We start from the raw sequence: 15,181 nt of genomic DNA on the forward strand, positions 1-15,181 counted from the left end.
ACAAAATATGTGGTGGGGTTTTTCCTCCCCTCAACCACTTCTACAAATACCAAGCGGGCGTCCTACAATTCAGTCCTGTTCTGATAGCAGCTACTTGGATTGAGCATTAGGCCCCACGCATTTGAGGTCTCATTCCCACAGAGCTGCCCTCACGTCAGACTCCACTCACAAGACTTGGGCCCTCCGCTTAGCCACTCTTTCCAGCTTGGCTGCAAATGACCCCTGCTGTACCAGATCAGTAATTTGCGAGGATGTCTCACGGAAGTCAGGAGGACAGTGTAATTATTATTACCAGTTGTTTATAAAGACTGCATTTCAGGAACCTCCTGGGCAGAGCCACACAGGGCAGAATACTGGGGTTATTGGTGCAGAACTTCTGTCCTTCCTGGGAACGTCACCTTCTCAAGAACTTGACTGTGTTCGCCAGCCCGTCTGAACTCTGTTGTTCAGCAGTTTTTATTGGGGTTTCTATTCTGTAGGCATGATTGATTGAGTCCTTGGTCAATGGCGATTAACTCCATTGGTTTGGGCTGAAATGTCCAGCTCCCGTCCTGAAGCTATTTAGGCCTCCAGCCACAGATGATCTCACAAGCCTACAAAAGACACTTATCACTCAGGGCATTCCAAGGGTTTTCGAATCTGTGTACCAGCAACTATTGGCTGTGACCAATCTCTATGTAATAATGTAGAAACCACCTAAGAAGTTTATGAGTATTACACTGATGATGGAAATAGAAAGTGCTTTGAAAAATATCCATCTAGTCTACTGAATTTCTTCATGGATTATTGGTACTGTGTTAGTAGTCTGTTATTTTCATTTTTATCTTCAGAAAATTTTGCAGGTCCATTTGACCAAGTTTGGAGCCCTGTAGCACATTTTGTGGCACATCGTAGGTACTCAGTAAATATTTCTTAAAGTGAGCCTCTGTTTACTATTTTATCCCTTTACTCAGGTATCCAGTAAATACTAAAAATTAGGATAAATCAGAACATGACTAAAAATGAGTTAGAATTCCGTTAGAATAGTAATCACTTAAAACGTTTTTGATTTCTCAGTTTCTTAAAGCCATCTGGATGTTCTTCTAATTAAAAAAGAAAATCTATTTTTAAGAATGAAAAAAAATCAAAATTACTGGTGGGTGTTTTTGATAATTTAGTTTCAGACTATCATGGAGCACTTTCCTGGCAAAATAATCTAATAGTCCTGAAACTCTGAAACACGGCCAGTTTCCCACGGATTATTATGTAACCGCTGTTTAGGACACACGGCCTCTTAGTTAAGCTCTTGACCTCACAAGGCAATTTTTATCTCCTGGTCAGAAAAGTGTGCGTGTTCATTTCGGTTTGAGATACGTAAACAGATTCATAAGCAATGTGGGATGTTAAAGGGGAAAAAAAGATTTTAAATTAGATGATTTTTAACAGAAAAGACTATTCAGCTGCCTGGAAGGCATATTTTTCAGCTGCTGTTTAATTTGTAAGTGAAATGAATATGCAAACTGAACATACTGCTTAATTGGCCTTTACAAGGGAGATCAATAATGCAGAAACATTAATTGTTGCAGCTTTACAGCCGAGTCTGAAAAAGAGAAACAAGAGTGGATTGAAGCTGTGCAGCAATCGATAGCAGAAACTCTCTCTGATTATGAAGTAGCTGAGAAGATTTGGTTCAATGAGTCCAACAGGAGCTGTGCAGATTGCAAAGCCCCAGATCCTGACTGGGCGTCCATCAATCTCTGTGTTGTCATCTGTAAGAAGTGTGCAGGTAATTAGTGATAAGTTATGCTCGTCACTGTTTGGTGGCAGTTAGGCACCAAATGCTCTTTATTGTCCTATGTGATGTGTTTCAACTAACAGTTGTGGAAAAATAAAAACAGGGAAAGCTTATTACATTTAAATTAAATTTAGAAATATCTTCTCGTTCCACACTTCTCTAATGCATGACTTAGATGTAGAAATTGATTTTTAAGCATGTAATCATTTTGTGTGTCTACTGGTCCATGTGTGGAATTTATAAAGACAGTGTTGATATTTTTAGATTTTAAGGTGAGTGTGTTTCAGAATGTACCCTGGATACACTTGCGTCTTTGTGTGATTTGCCCATCTTTCCCCCAGTCATATTTTTTAGGATGTATATTTATTTCTTATCAAGGTCATTCTGAGCTCAAAACTTGGTATTCCGGATTTGGTATCTCTTTTAATGAGAGTTTTTATATAGAAGCATTTCCAAAGAGTATTGAGGTTTATGATGGAAACAGTACTGTGACTGGTTATCTTCTGGTGACTTTACAGCTTACAGACCATCTGACAGCTCAGTGTATTTGGAGGTTCACAGTTGTGAACACCTAACACACAGCTTAGGTGTGTGGTCAGAGAGGTCTTGGAGAAAGTAAGCCACATCCTAAACTTTACTTTCCAGCTCTACTAGGTGCTGTGCTGGTCCTGGGAATTTAAAAGATATTTAAAAGAGTTGATATGTCCTCCACAGATCTATAAATAGTAATTTCAGTAGAGCATGAAAAGGACAAGGCCAGAATTAAGTACAGGTTTCATTGGGAGAAAAATGGAGGAAGAGCGCTACCTCAGTTTGAGCAAAGACTAGGACAGTTGCTGCAAGCCCTATCTTTTCTAGAGCTCTGGGCTTCCACATGTCTTAGCGCACTAAGATTTGTCAGGATGTAATTACCATCAGTAGCAATAAGAAGAAGCATCAGTTAACCCCCCTCTACTTTGTATTTTTTCTCAACCTTTTTTTCCTCTCTAGGCTCATTGGAAGAGAGCTTTCATGTTGTTCAAGGATATTCTTTCTACTTATTTCCTCTGCTTCTTTCTTCTCTTCTCAGAATCCTCATCTCATTCATTACTTATTGCCTCTCTGTAATTATGAAACCGTGGTTTCTTTTGTTTCGGTGTATATACCCAGGCAAATCTGTCCTGGTGGCACTGGCTCTGGAAAACTTTCTGTGTATCATTCTCTGTCTCTTTTTTCCTTCAGAGACTGGGTACTTTCAGGAGTAGAATTCTGCACAGATTTTCTTCATGTCTTTCACTCCTACTTTTTCTTCATCCTATAATCAGTTTTCTTTTCTCTGTAGTCTAGTAAAAATATTCTCACCAGGTTTCCCAGTGCATTTTCTCCCTCAGTTTGTGCGTGGTCAGTTCCTCTATTTTCATCTTGGCAGTGTTAGATGCTGCAGTATTTGGCCACCGTGTCTCTCTGTGACTTTCCCTCCTCCCTCAGCTTCCAAGATCCCATCTTCTCTTAGTGTGTTCTTAATTCTCTGGTCATCCTTTTTCAGGTTACTCTTTGCCTGCTTCTAAGCTACATGTGTTCCTTTGGGTTAGATCTTCAATTGTCTTTGACAATGATGTTCCTGAGTGATGTTATTTATCATTTAAATTCAGCACTCACTTTTAAGTGGGCGATTCTCACCCTGTTGAACACCATACCCTTAGGTCTGCCTACTAGAGTCTCTTCTTGGATTTTCGTGATAGCTTAAAAACAGCATGTTAAAAATAGATCTCTAAGGGCATGTGGGTGGCTCAGTCTGTTAAGTACCCCACTTCAGCCCAGATCATGATCTCACTCTTAATGAGAAGCCTGCTTCAGATCCTCTGTCTCCCTCTGTCTCTGCCCCTCCCTTGCTCATGCACGCTCTCTCTCAAAAATAAATAAAATAAATAAGTGGAGCTGTCATTGCTGCCCGACTTATTACATAACACTGAGGGTTCTCATATATTCCACATCTTGGTCAGAACCAAGAACGTCTACCCTGCAGTCAAGCCTGAAGCCTGTAAGAGCCCCCTGGCCCTTCCCCTTTCCTGAAAGCCCACCAAGTTCCATCCATTTTTATCTCAGGAGCTCTACATCTGTACTCTCTTGTTTCTCCTCCTGCTGTACCAACTAGGTTCCTGTCACTTCTTGCCTTCGCTACCCCAGGGGTTCCTGTCAGTCCTTCTGCATGTTTTCTGAGCTTGACCCTTTTCTGTGTTACTTTTAGGTCGTCTTCATAAACACAAACCTATGCCTCTTTCTGCCATTGTGATTTTAAGACCTGGTACTCTGAGAAGTTTCCATTTTAAGGAAAGGAGGAAAGGAACCTCTTCCCAAATTTAGAAAGAGGAGTGAGCTTTCTTGCTCATAGGCAAAAAAATCACTATGGTAAAAACAGCGTCTTGGATACCTTTGCTCCTTCTCAGCCTAGAAAGCATCTGACACATTTTTGGGTGCCCAGTAATGACTGAATAATGATTTATACAGCATGATTGAGTCTATGAGAGTAGAATGCTGAGTTCTTACTCTCTGTCAGGCATAAGCATAAGAATCCTCTTCAGATTTCTAGATGCATGTGTATTAAGTTGTAATAGGTAATACTCGGAAAGAATTACGGGCTTGAAGCAATCGTCCTAGTCTTTGCTCCGGCTGAGATCGCGCTCTTCCTCCATTTTCTCTCCATGAAACCTGTACTGAACTCTGGCCTTGCTCTTATTATGCTCTGTAATGACCATTTATAGATCTGTGGAGGACATAAAAACTCCGAGACATCTTTTGAATTCCCAGGACCAGCACAGTACCTGGTAGAGCAGGAAAGTAAAGTTTAGGATGTGGCTCACTTTCTCTAAGACCTCTCTGACCACACACCTAGTTTGTTTGTTTGTTTATTTATTTATTTATTTTTAGGAGTATAATATCTGTGTTCACTTACATGTGATTTAAACACACCTGTCATAAAAGGTTTCGATAACCTATAATTGCTGATTACCACATCATAAACATGCACATATACATACACAGGCATACACATAGTTTTAAAATTGTAGTTTTATACTACCACAGGGTAGTGATGAAGATGATTACTTTTGTCTTCATCATGGTTGGGATTTCTGTAAAATTTATCACCACTACTCTTAATGCCAATGGCATTAAGGAAAGTAGATATTGGGGTATTTTCAGTTGAAAGGATATATACACACACACATACATGTACACATAGACATTTTTTAAAAGATAAAATCCATTTACATACAAATTAAAATAGAAGTACAATTGTGTTTTGACTTCAGGACAACATAGATCTTTAGGACCAAAAGATTCCAAGGTTAGAAGTCTAAAAATGGATGCCAGCATTTGGAGCAATGAACTCATTGAGGTAAGCCTGACGTAACTGTGGCAGTGGGTAGCAGGTCCGGTAGTAGGAAGCTCTGTGAGAAAGTTCTCAGCACCCTGTAAAGGTGGCTTCTAGCCTGTTTGATGTAGTAGCTTTCGACTTCAACTTTTAGAATGCTTCTTAAATGAGATAGTTACTTTAAAAATAAAAAGTACAAGGAATCTAATAGTAATAGCTACTTTTAAAGGCTTGACAGCTTTTTTATTTCTAAGCCAAAATTTTCTTTCTTTCTTTGTAACCCAGCATGGATAAAATATTATAAAAGTGAATGAAAACATTTGGCAGAATTTTCTATTCTTTCTCTCGGCCATGGTCTGTCATTAACTGTGCTCATCTGACTTTCTCTCTCCCGTTTCCATTTTCTTCTTGGACTTCAGCACCACTTGCGACCACATTAACCCACCTACTCAGCCATTTTAAATGATCTGTCTCCATGTGAGCTTCAAAAAATAATAATGCTTTTGCTGCAATTTGGTTGCTTGCAGTTTCTTTCCTAGCTAATCTTGTACTGTTATTAAAAGCAACGAGGCTATATTTAAAATAGAAATAATATCTGCTTTCACACTCCATCTTCCTGAAAGATTTGGGTTTTTTATGTGTTTTTGCATATTTTATACTAAATTATATTTTAATTTGTGAGTCAGGTTTTTGCAGCTTCAAACTCATTTTATGAACTGATATTGTTTTACAACTTTTTAACAATTCAGCTCTTTATTGTCATTGGAAACAAAAGAGCAAATGACTTTTGGGCTGGTAATCTTCAAAAAGATGAAGAATTACACATGGACTCACCTGTAGAAAAGAGAAAAACCTTTATCACTCAGAAGTACAAAGAAGGAAGATTCAGGAAGACTCTGCTGGCATCTCTCACCAAAGAAGAATTAAATAAGGTATCAGCAAATATTTAACATTAGACGTGGATCTTGATGTCTTTTAAAATATGTGTCAGAGGGAAGGCATGGGTGGCTTAGGTCATGATCTCACAGCTCCTGAGTTCCAATCCTGTGTGGGGCTCTGTGCTGACAGCTTTGAGCCTGGAGCCTGCTTCAGATTCTGTCTCCCTCTCTTTGCCCCTCCTCTGCTCTGCACTCTCTCTCTCTCAGAAATAAATAAACATTAAAAAAATTTTTAAAAATACATGGCAAAGATTCTGAAAAGAATTTTAAAACGTCTTTTACTGTCTGATAAGTATATTGCTTAATGTTATTTTATTTCCATTTGTGAAATTGTACTATTATTGACTTTACCATTTTTTTACTTAAGAATTAATTATCAATAGTAGATAAGTTCTTTGTTCATAACTTGAGTTTCTAGCTCACGTAGGTCCATTATTCTTTTTATTCCCATATTTACTGATTGATTTTTGAGAGAGAGCTCAAAAATTGCATGTATGAATGCACGCAAGCGAGCAGGGGTTAGGTAGAGATATGGGGTGGGGGGAGACAGAGAGAGACAGAGAGGCAGAGACAGACACAGACAGAATCCCAAGCAGGCTCTCTGCACTGACCATGCAGAGCCTGATGCAGAGTTTGATCCCAGCAACCATGAGGTCACGGCCGGAGCCAAAATGAAGAGGCAGATGCTTCACTGACTGAGCCACCCTGGCATTATAACACCTAGTCCATTATTCTTAAAACTGTGACAACTTCTTTTATTTTAGGAACAGGACATTAAACATAACTTCAACTTGTACAGTGCTGACATTGTGTCACCAAAATCTATATCCTTTATTCAGTGTATTGTTGGAAGCAATGGTTTGCTTTGTGCTGTTGGCAGGAAGTGTTATTTGCCTTTGGCTGAGTGATTCCAGATCTACTTGTGCCTGTTTTATGCTGCCCACTTGTTCTTCAGCCTTTTGGCAAAGGAGTTGTTAAGCATCCTGCTTCCTTTCTTTTTTTTAAATTGCTGCTTTGTCTTCTTATGTGTTAGGAAGCTTGTGTATGTAGATACTTAATACATGTGCTTTTTATATGCCTGTAGTTTTTATGCTTAGAGAATACATTCCTCCATGGTTATCAGTTTTCTGGTATGCTTTCAGTGGCAGTGCTTATGGATAAAAATTCTCAAATAAGCAACATCATACTGAACATCTTGGGAAATAAACACATAAAGGCCCTTTTCATATTTCTCTAGAAATTATAAGATTGATTATACAATTGACTTATATATCATGTAAGTTCCCCTAAATTAAGTTTTTAGTCTTTGTATATCTTTGGTAATAGCAAAGTGAGGCCACCAATAGATTTTAAGGCAATAGCACGTGAAAAATGAAGGGTTGAATGGGCACCTGAGGTAGAGGAGAGTGAGGGAGATGGCATGGGGGAGGGGCTTGGGAACTATTATTTAAATAGGTTCTTACTAAGACCTTTAATGTTATTTTGGGTGGTGGTTTTATTGGTGCTAATTACATTATTAGATTATAATTGGCCAGTTATACTATGGTCATAGAATAATAATATTAATGTTAATGAAGGATTATGATTAATTCTGTGCACCAGAGGTCCATAATAAATAAACATATGAATAGTAAATTGTGGATTTGAGGAAGTAATTGATAGAGAATCAGGGCATATCTTCTTCCAATGGTTTCTTTCTTTCTGATGGTGACTGCTGTCTTATTAGTGGGTATACTGATGTCCCCAGATAAAGTCCTCTCTGCCACACCACACAGTTCCATGAGCTCAGACATTAGATAAGTCTTGTATTAATTACTAGGACTTGCAATTTTCCTAAAAATATTATAGAGAAGTCTACCCATTAGGATTTATTTCTATAGTGGGGGTTCTTAAAACTGGTACTCTCAAAGTCAGAAAATAATTTATACAAAAAATTTATTTTATTGAATATATTTTTTAATTGGGATATAATTTACCTACAACATTGTGTAAGTTTTTCAGCCTATTGGTTTGAAACATTTATATATTGTAATATAATTACCATTGTAGCTGTAGCTAACACCCCTGTTACATCTCATAATTATCATTTTTTTTTAGAACATTTAACAATCTTGAGGTAAATAATACAACATTATTGATTATAATCACTGCATGGTGTCTCCAGAACTTATTTATTTTCTAGTTGCAAGTTTGTACTCTTAAACAACATCTTCCCATCACCTCTCCCCGCCCACCCCCCACTTGGTAACCACCATTGGTTGTGTTTTTTTTTTTTTTTAAGTTTGTTTATTTTGAGGAAGAGACAACCAGCCGCATATGCCTGTGAGCTGAGGAGAGGCAGAGAGAAGAGAGAGAGAAGAGGGAGGGAGGAAGGGAGAGAGAGAGAGAGAGAATGGGAATGAGAATGAGAGAATGAGGGAATGAGAATCCCAAGCAGGCTCCATGCTGACTGTGTGGAGCCTGACTTGGGGTTGAAATCACAAACCACAAGATCATGATGAGCCAAAATCAAGAGTTGGATGCTTAACTGACTGAGCCACCCAGGTGCTCCTTGGTAACCACAGTCTAATCTGTGTTCCTGTGAGTTTGGCTTTTTTAGCTTCTATATATAAATGATACATAATAAGTGTCTTTCTCCATCTGTCTAATCTCACTAAGCATAACGCCTCCAGGTTCCATCCATGTCCCAAATGGCAGGATTTCCTTCTTCCTCATGGCTGAATTCCTGTGTGTGTGTGTGTGTGTGTGTGTGTGTGTGTGTGTGTGTATGTGTATATACACTAAATTGTCTTTATTTATCTGTTGATGAATACTTAGGCTGTTTCCATATATTGGCTGTTGTGAATAATTCTTTAATAACATGAGATTGCAGGTATCTTTTAAATATTCCGTTTTTATTTCCTTTAGATATATGTGCCAGAAGTAAGATTGCTGGATTATATGGCAGTTGTATTTTGAAAGTTTTAAAGAACCTCTGTACTGCTTTCTCCAGTGCCTGAACTCGTTTGCATTTACACCAGTAGTGTTTAATGGGCCTTTTTTCTCTGTCCTTACCAACACTTGTTACCTCTTGTTCTCTTGATGACAGCCATTCTGTTGGGTATGAGATTATCTCATTATGGTTTTGATTTGCATTTCCCTGATGATTAATAATGTTGAATATATTTTTATGTAACTGTTAGACCATTTGGATGTCTTCTTTGGAAAAATGTGTATTCAGTTTCTCTGCCAATTTTTTAATTGAACTCTGCGTTTTTGTTGTTGAGCTTGTGTGTTTTTTATGTTTGATACATACTCCTTGCCTGAAGTATTGTCTGCAAATACTTCTTTCCATTCTTTAGGCTGTCTTTCATTATGCTGACTTGCTTTCTGATGTGAAGCAGCTTTTTAGTTTGATGTTGTCCCACTTGCTGAATTTTTCTTTTGTTGATTCTGCTTTTGGTGTTGTCTCCAAGAACTCACTGTCAAGACCAATTTCAAGGAGCCTTTTCTTGTGATTTCATGTAGGAGTTTTAAGGTATCAGGTCTTATGTTTTAAGTTTTTAATCTTTTTTTAGTGCATTTTTGTGAATGATATAAGGTAGGGCTCCAGTTTCATTTTTGCTGTATGTGGTTATCCAGTTTCCAATACTATTTGTTGAAGAGACTCTTTCTCCCATTGAGTATTGTGGTGGATAGATATTCATTGCACACTTACAAGTTCTGAGTTCTTTTTCAGGTTCTGGGAATACAGTTGTGGTGAAACGTAAATTTGTTTCTTTTATTCATTAGAGTGGTAGTCAGGTAGACTGTCTATGATCAGCTAGAGTCCAGTAAATACACCATAGCAAATACTGTGTTCTGTGAAGGAAAACGGTGAGGAGATGAAAAAATAAGAGTAAATACATATGATTAAATGGGAGGACAGTTAAAGGCTATTGCAGTGGATGGGATGTTAGCTGGTATCTATTCCAGTAGCCTTATTTTGCAGATGAAGTCAGCTACGACCTAGGGAGGAGAAGGGATTGCCTAAAGTCACCTAGCAAATTAGTACAAAGTCAGGTACGAGTCAGGCTGTTTGATCCTGATGCAAAGGAAATTCTGTTGGTTGGTGAGATTATGCGTAGGAAAGGTAAGTACATTTTTTAATAGTTGGCCATCCAGGGCTGGAACTGTGAATGCATCCTGTGACCTTTTGGCTGTACACCCTGAACTGCCTGTTGGAATATTTCATGAGCAATTATCCGGAAGTTGCATTATAGAGGGTAAAATGACCAGTGATCTGTCCCTGTGCACCATGTTAAGAGGGAGGCGAAATGGTGAATTAGTCCCAGGCTAAAAAGTTAGATGGAGTCAGGTGCTGAAATCACAGGGTTTGGAAGCAAATGGGAAGCCAGTAAAGTAGGGAAGCAGAAAGAAGGGATGAGAAGAGATGTGAAGGCAGCTTAGTTGAGGTAACAACAAAAGGAGCAACAACACAGTTAGGTTCCAGCAGTTCCTAGCATTTGTACAGTGCTGGATAATGTAAGTCATTCTTGTTGTTCTGTTACCTTGTGCATGCTCTTCCTCCTCCCTACCTGTAACTTCACACAGAAGGAAAGATACTGGGTTTGCTTCGCACTCATCTTTCAAATTCCCAAAACATAATAGTTTCAAAAATTATATAGATCTTGATTAGGCTGAAAAATACATACATTCAACATTCATATGACAAAAGATTTAATAGGTACCTGATTAATTAACTTTTAATTGTTTTGCATTTTCAGAGCATCAGCCATTATAGTATGTAAGCATTAAAAAATGTCTTCCTGAGCAACTATAATAGATTGGAAGGTTTGGAACATCACAGCAATGGAACAATGAATTAAAACTTGGATGTAATTGGGGCGCCTGGGTGGCTCAGTCGGTTAAGCCTCCGACTTCGGCTCAGGTCAGATCTCACGTTCGTGGGTTCGAGCCCCACGTCGGGCTCGGGCTCTGTGCTGACAGCTCAGAGCCTGGAGCCTGCTTCCGGTTCTGTGTCTCCTTCTCTCTCTGCCCCTCCCCCTCTATGCTCTGTCTCTGTATCAAAAATAAATAAAACATTAAAAAAAAATTTAAAACTTGGAGTAATTTACACTAGGTTAAACTAGATTAAAACTAGGTTGTAATATACATTCATACAAAGCAGGCCTTTTGAGCCTATTGCTGAATTCAGGGCATGCTTACTAGTTTTCCTGGTTAAAAAAGAAATACAGACTTCATCTTATAAATGGTTTGGTAGACTTTCACTCATTTTAATAGCTAGAGTTGTATTTTCTTCCCTTAAAAGGTCTTTTTTTCTTTTAATGACCAGGCTCTGTGTGCTGCTGTAGTGAAACCAGATGTTCTGGAAACAATGGCTTTGTTGTTCAGCGGGGCAGATGTCATGTGTGCAACTGGAGACCCTGTGCACAGCACCCCCTATCTGCTGGCCAAGAAGGCTGGGCAGAGTCTGCAGATGGAGTTTCTCTACCATAACAAATTCTCAGGTTAGTCCTGTCCCTGCCTCACCTGGTCTCTTCTCATGTATCCCTGAAATCACTGGAGCACAAGTCTGTATTTCTCAAATAAGAACTGTCAGAATGAAGACAAGGGTGATTCTTAAAAAGATGGAATATGCTGAAGTCCATGTTTTGCTTCATTTCAAGGAAAATGTTTAGGAAATAAATCTTTTTTATTTCTTTAATCTTACAAATTAAAAATTAAAACAGTTACTTCCACATAATTGTTTTCAATTTAATTTCCGTATATGAATAGTAAACATAACTGCGTATTTGCAGATTCTGTGCACAGTAAAATAAGTATCTCTGTACATTTATTCTGTAGTGAATTTGAAGTAACTTTTCTTATAGCTCAATTACATACATTCTAGATTTCACAGGTATGATTTCTGTAATTTTTCCAGATTTCCCTCAACATGACACTCACTCTGAAGGTGGATTAGGTCAAGAGCCCTCCCAGTCCACGTTCCTCTGTGACTTTTTGTATCAGGCTCCTGCTGCTGCTTCTAAACTCTCTTCAGAGAAAAAACTGCTTGAAGGTATCTTTTCTGCTTCTTTTAGATTTTGTTATCTGATAAAACTTTATTTCATTATCAAAACAATTATGTTTAAATTTTGATTTTTTTCCCCCCTTAAGATGTTAGATTCGATCTTGCAATAGAGAAATCTTTTTTGAGGATTTTTAAATGCTTCAAGGCACAGATAGTATTTCCTGTGCTGCAGCAGGGATTTACCACTGGGTTGGAATGCTGTGTGAATTCTCAACAGAATTCCCTGATGTCTACTTGAGGGCCAACCAGCTCTGTTTCAGGATTTAAGGGTTATTCTAAAGAAATGTGAAACTCAGCCCTTTTCCTTAGGGAAAGACACCCTAACTGGGGAGATAGTACAGATAAATGTCAACAATAGGCAGAACTGACAAGCTTCCAGTACCTATTCTATTGCATATTAAGTGATAGGAAGTAGTTCACTTTTGATTATAAGTGTATGCATGTATAAGTTAGAATCAGGCTTAAGCATGGCTTCAAAAAGTGATGGGAAATGATTTAATTTAACAACCCATTGTACGTTTGGGGACGTATCTGAGCAGTCATGTGGGCATTTATCCATGCATCCAGCTCCTGTGTCAAGCGTGTGTTAAGCATTAGGAATTACAAAAACAAATAAGACACAGGTCTCATGCTCATTGTTAAATATATATGAACTAATTTGAGATATGTAGGCAGAAAAATGTGATGAGATCTGTCTTACTGGAACAAAGAAAATTTAAGAAAGATTAAGCTGTTCAGGCCAGTTGGTGTGGGGTGTTTAGAGGCTCAGGAGCCTAGTATTAATTCCCTAGGTGGTATAATCCAGCTACACTACTTTATCAAAGGAACAATAGGATGAGAAACTCACTTTAGGGTGTTAATCCTGATTCTTGTGCATTTAAAATGATTATTTCAGTATAAATGTTTTTTGTCCAAAGAAATGATATCCCTAAGTAGAATTATATGTTTTTATTAGATTTTCCAGAAAACAGTGGCTATTCTTCAGTGAGCAGGTACTATGTTAGAGCATAGCTTTAGGGACTTTATGTACATTGATTGTAAGCCTCATAATGAAAATGGAGACAGCATGAAACAGAATTGTACATCTGATTTGTGTTACAGTTGTTATTGTAATGCCTTGGGCTGGTCCAAGCGTGATGGCTGGGTAATTTTGAATTTAGATGTTTTTGGTTCCTTTAGCAACTGATTTTTAAATATCTTCCTTTGCTCAATATAACCAATAATAGATGAAGATTTTCTAGAGATTTTTCTCATTTTTAGTGCCCTTTAGTATTTACCCTTTGGTTGTCAGCAGTTGGCCAGAAATGGGGAGGGGAGTACCTGTATAATCTGTGAGTTGACTATGGTAATTATTAAAATAATTGGAAAATAGGCAATTAACATACTTGTAAATAAATTTATGGGTTTTCTAGACTCTTTCTTCTGAATAGCAGGTCTTAGTCCACCCTTCAGTCATTTATAAAAAGATGAAATAGGGAATTTGAGATATGAGATTTTCTTTCTAAAACTTCAGTGTATCATAAGCAGTCAGCAGTTAAAAATAAGGTTTCATTTATTTTTTGTCAAAAATAAAATACAAAATAAAAAACATCATGCTTGTAATATTTATAGACTTAATGGTTTGTTTTAGTATTTCCTTGAAATAGATTGCTTTTCTCAATCACTTGAGGAATAAATTGGTATTTGAAATTGGTAACTAAATCATTCTTTCCTTTTATTTTTTATAAATTAACTATGGATTTAGAAACTGGTGCATTCTTTGTGATTTAATTAGGGGTGTTTTCTCATTTTAGAACATCCTGTTTTAAGAACTATGAAGTTAAGCTTTTGTATTTTGGCTATGTAGCACAACAGATACTATTTTATTGGAAAATAATCTGGTAGTGCACTCTTTGATGGTCTTCATTTTTTCCACCCAGTTTGTCATCAGGTTCTATTGAATCAGGTAGCCCATCATGTACTGCCTGGGCAGCAGTGCCCCCATAGTTGTCTTTCGGTAACTACCCTGGTTTCCTTCCGATCATTCTACAAAAGCAGATTTAATGATCATTTTTAATGATTTGTCAATTCACAGTCAGATCTTGTATTTTCATTGCTTGAATATATTTAGCTCCATTTCAGAATATAGTCCTGTTCCCTGCTGTGACCTAAAACACTTTCCTGTCCCTTCCCCACTTCATCTCCTATTGCTCCTCCCTACACTCACATGCCTGACCACACTGTTTTCCTGTCTGTTTCTATAATATGTCATGTTCTTTTATGACCTTCTGGACTTTTGCAATTGCTGTTTGTTTTGCAAGGAGGACACTTCCCCCAATCTGGCTTTTTCTCATTTTGGAGGCAACAGTTTAATGCTACTATGCAATGCTGTCAGTGGCAGCTCTTTCTTTTCATAGGGTGCTGCTTATTTCTATCATAGCATTTATGGCATGAAGATGATCCCTCATTTATTGATTTGTTTCTTCCGCTCTCTGGAGTGAAAGCTTATTGGGGCATTGGCATTTGCTGGCTTACTCAAGCTTAGCAAATCTTTGGTGTCTGAAATAGTGTCAACACATAGTTGTCATGTATAAATATTTGTTGAATGAACAACAGTTTCTCTAATCAAATATTTACCAGTGTAAAAGTGCAAGAGACTTGTTAATATTTTGTCTTTGACTTGTGTCTAAAAATATATAATTGCTGGTCAACAGACATATGAAAAGATGGTAACATCACTAATCGTTAGGGACTATGATCAACTACTTCACCTGTCAGTATGGCTAGTACCTGAAAGACAAGACATAGATGTTGGCAAGGATGTGGACAACCCTTGTGTGCTGCTGGTAGGAATACAAATTGATGCAGCCACTGTGAAACACAGGATGGAGGTTCCTCAAAAAATTAAAAATAGAAATACCATATGACCTGGTAATTGCACCACTGGGTATTTACCCAAGGAAGCAAGAACACTAATTCAAAAAGATATATGCAGCATTATTTATGATAGCCAAATTATGGAAGCAATCTAAATGTCTGTCCACAGAAGAATAGATCAAGGAAATTCGGCGTGTATACACAATGGA

General features: G+C 37.8%; 1 protein-coding gene across 2 annotated transcripts in view; it reads left to right on the top strand.

Annotated features, from left to right (window-relative positions):
• The window catches only part of ARAP2 (ArfGAP with RhoGAP domain, ankyrin repeat and PH domain 2), a 188,381-nt gene that overhangs the window by 57,538 nt on the left and 115,662 nt on the right, over positions 1-15,181 (top strand). For both annotated transcript variants that reach the window (XM_029947657.1, XM_029947648.1), the window contains exons 10-14: positions 1,566-1,765; positions 5,065-5,150; positions 5,876-6,058; positions 11,379-11,553; positions 11,970-12,104. In XM_029947657.1, coding sequence (XP_029803517.1) covers positions 1,566-1,765; positions 5,065-5,150; positions 5,876-6,058; positions 11,379-11,553; positions 11,970-12,104 — 779 coding nt within the window. The remainder of the gene's footprint in view (positions 1-1,565; positions 1,766-5,064; positions 5,151-5,875; positions 6,059-11,378; positions 11,554-11,969; positions 12,105-15,181) is intronic.

The sequence above is a fragment of the Suricata suricatta genome, chromosome 1, assembly GCF_006229205.1.
Source record: "Suricata suricatta isolate VVHF042 chromosome 1, meerkat_22Aug2017_6uvM2_HiC, whole genome shotgun sequence".
Lineage (NCBI taxonomy): Eukaryota > Metazoa > Chordata > Mammalia > Carnivora > Herpestidae > Suricata > Suricata suricatta.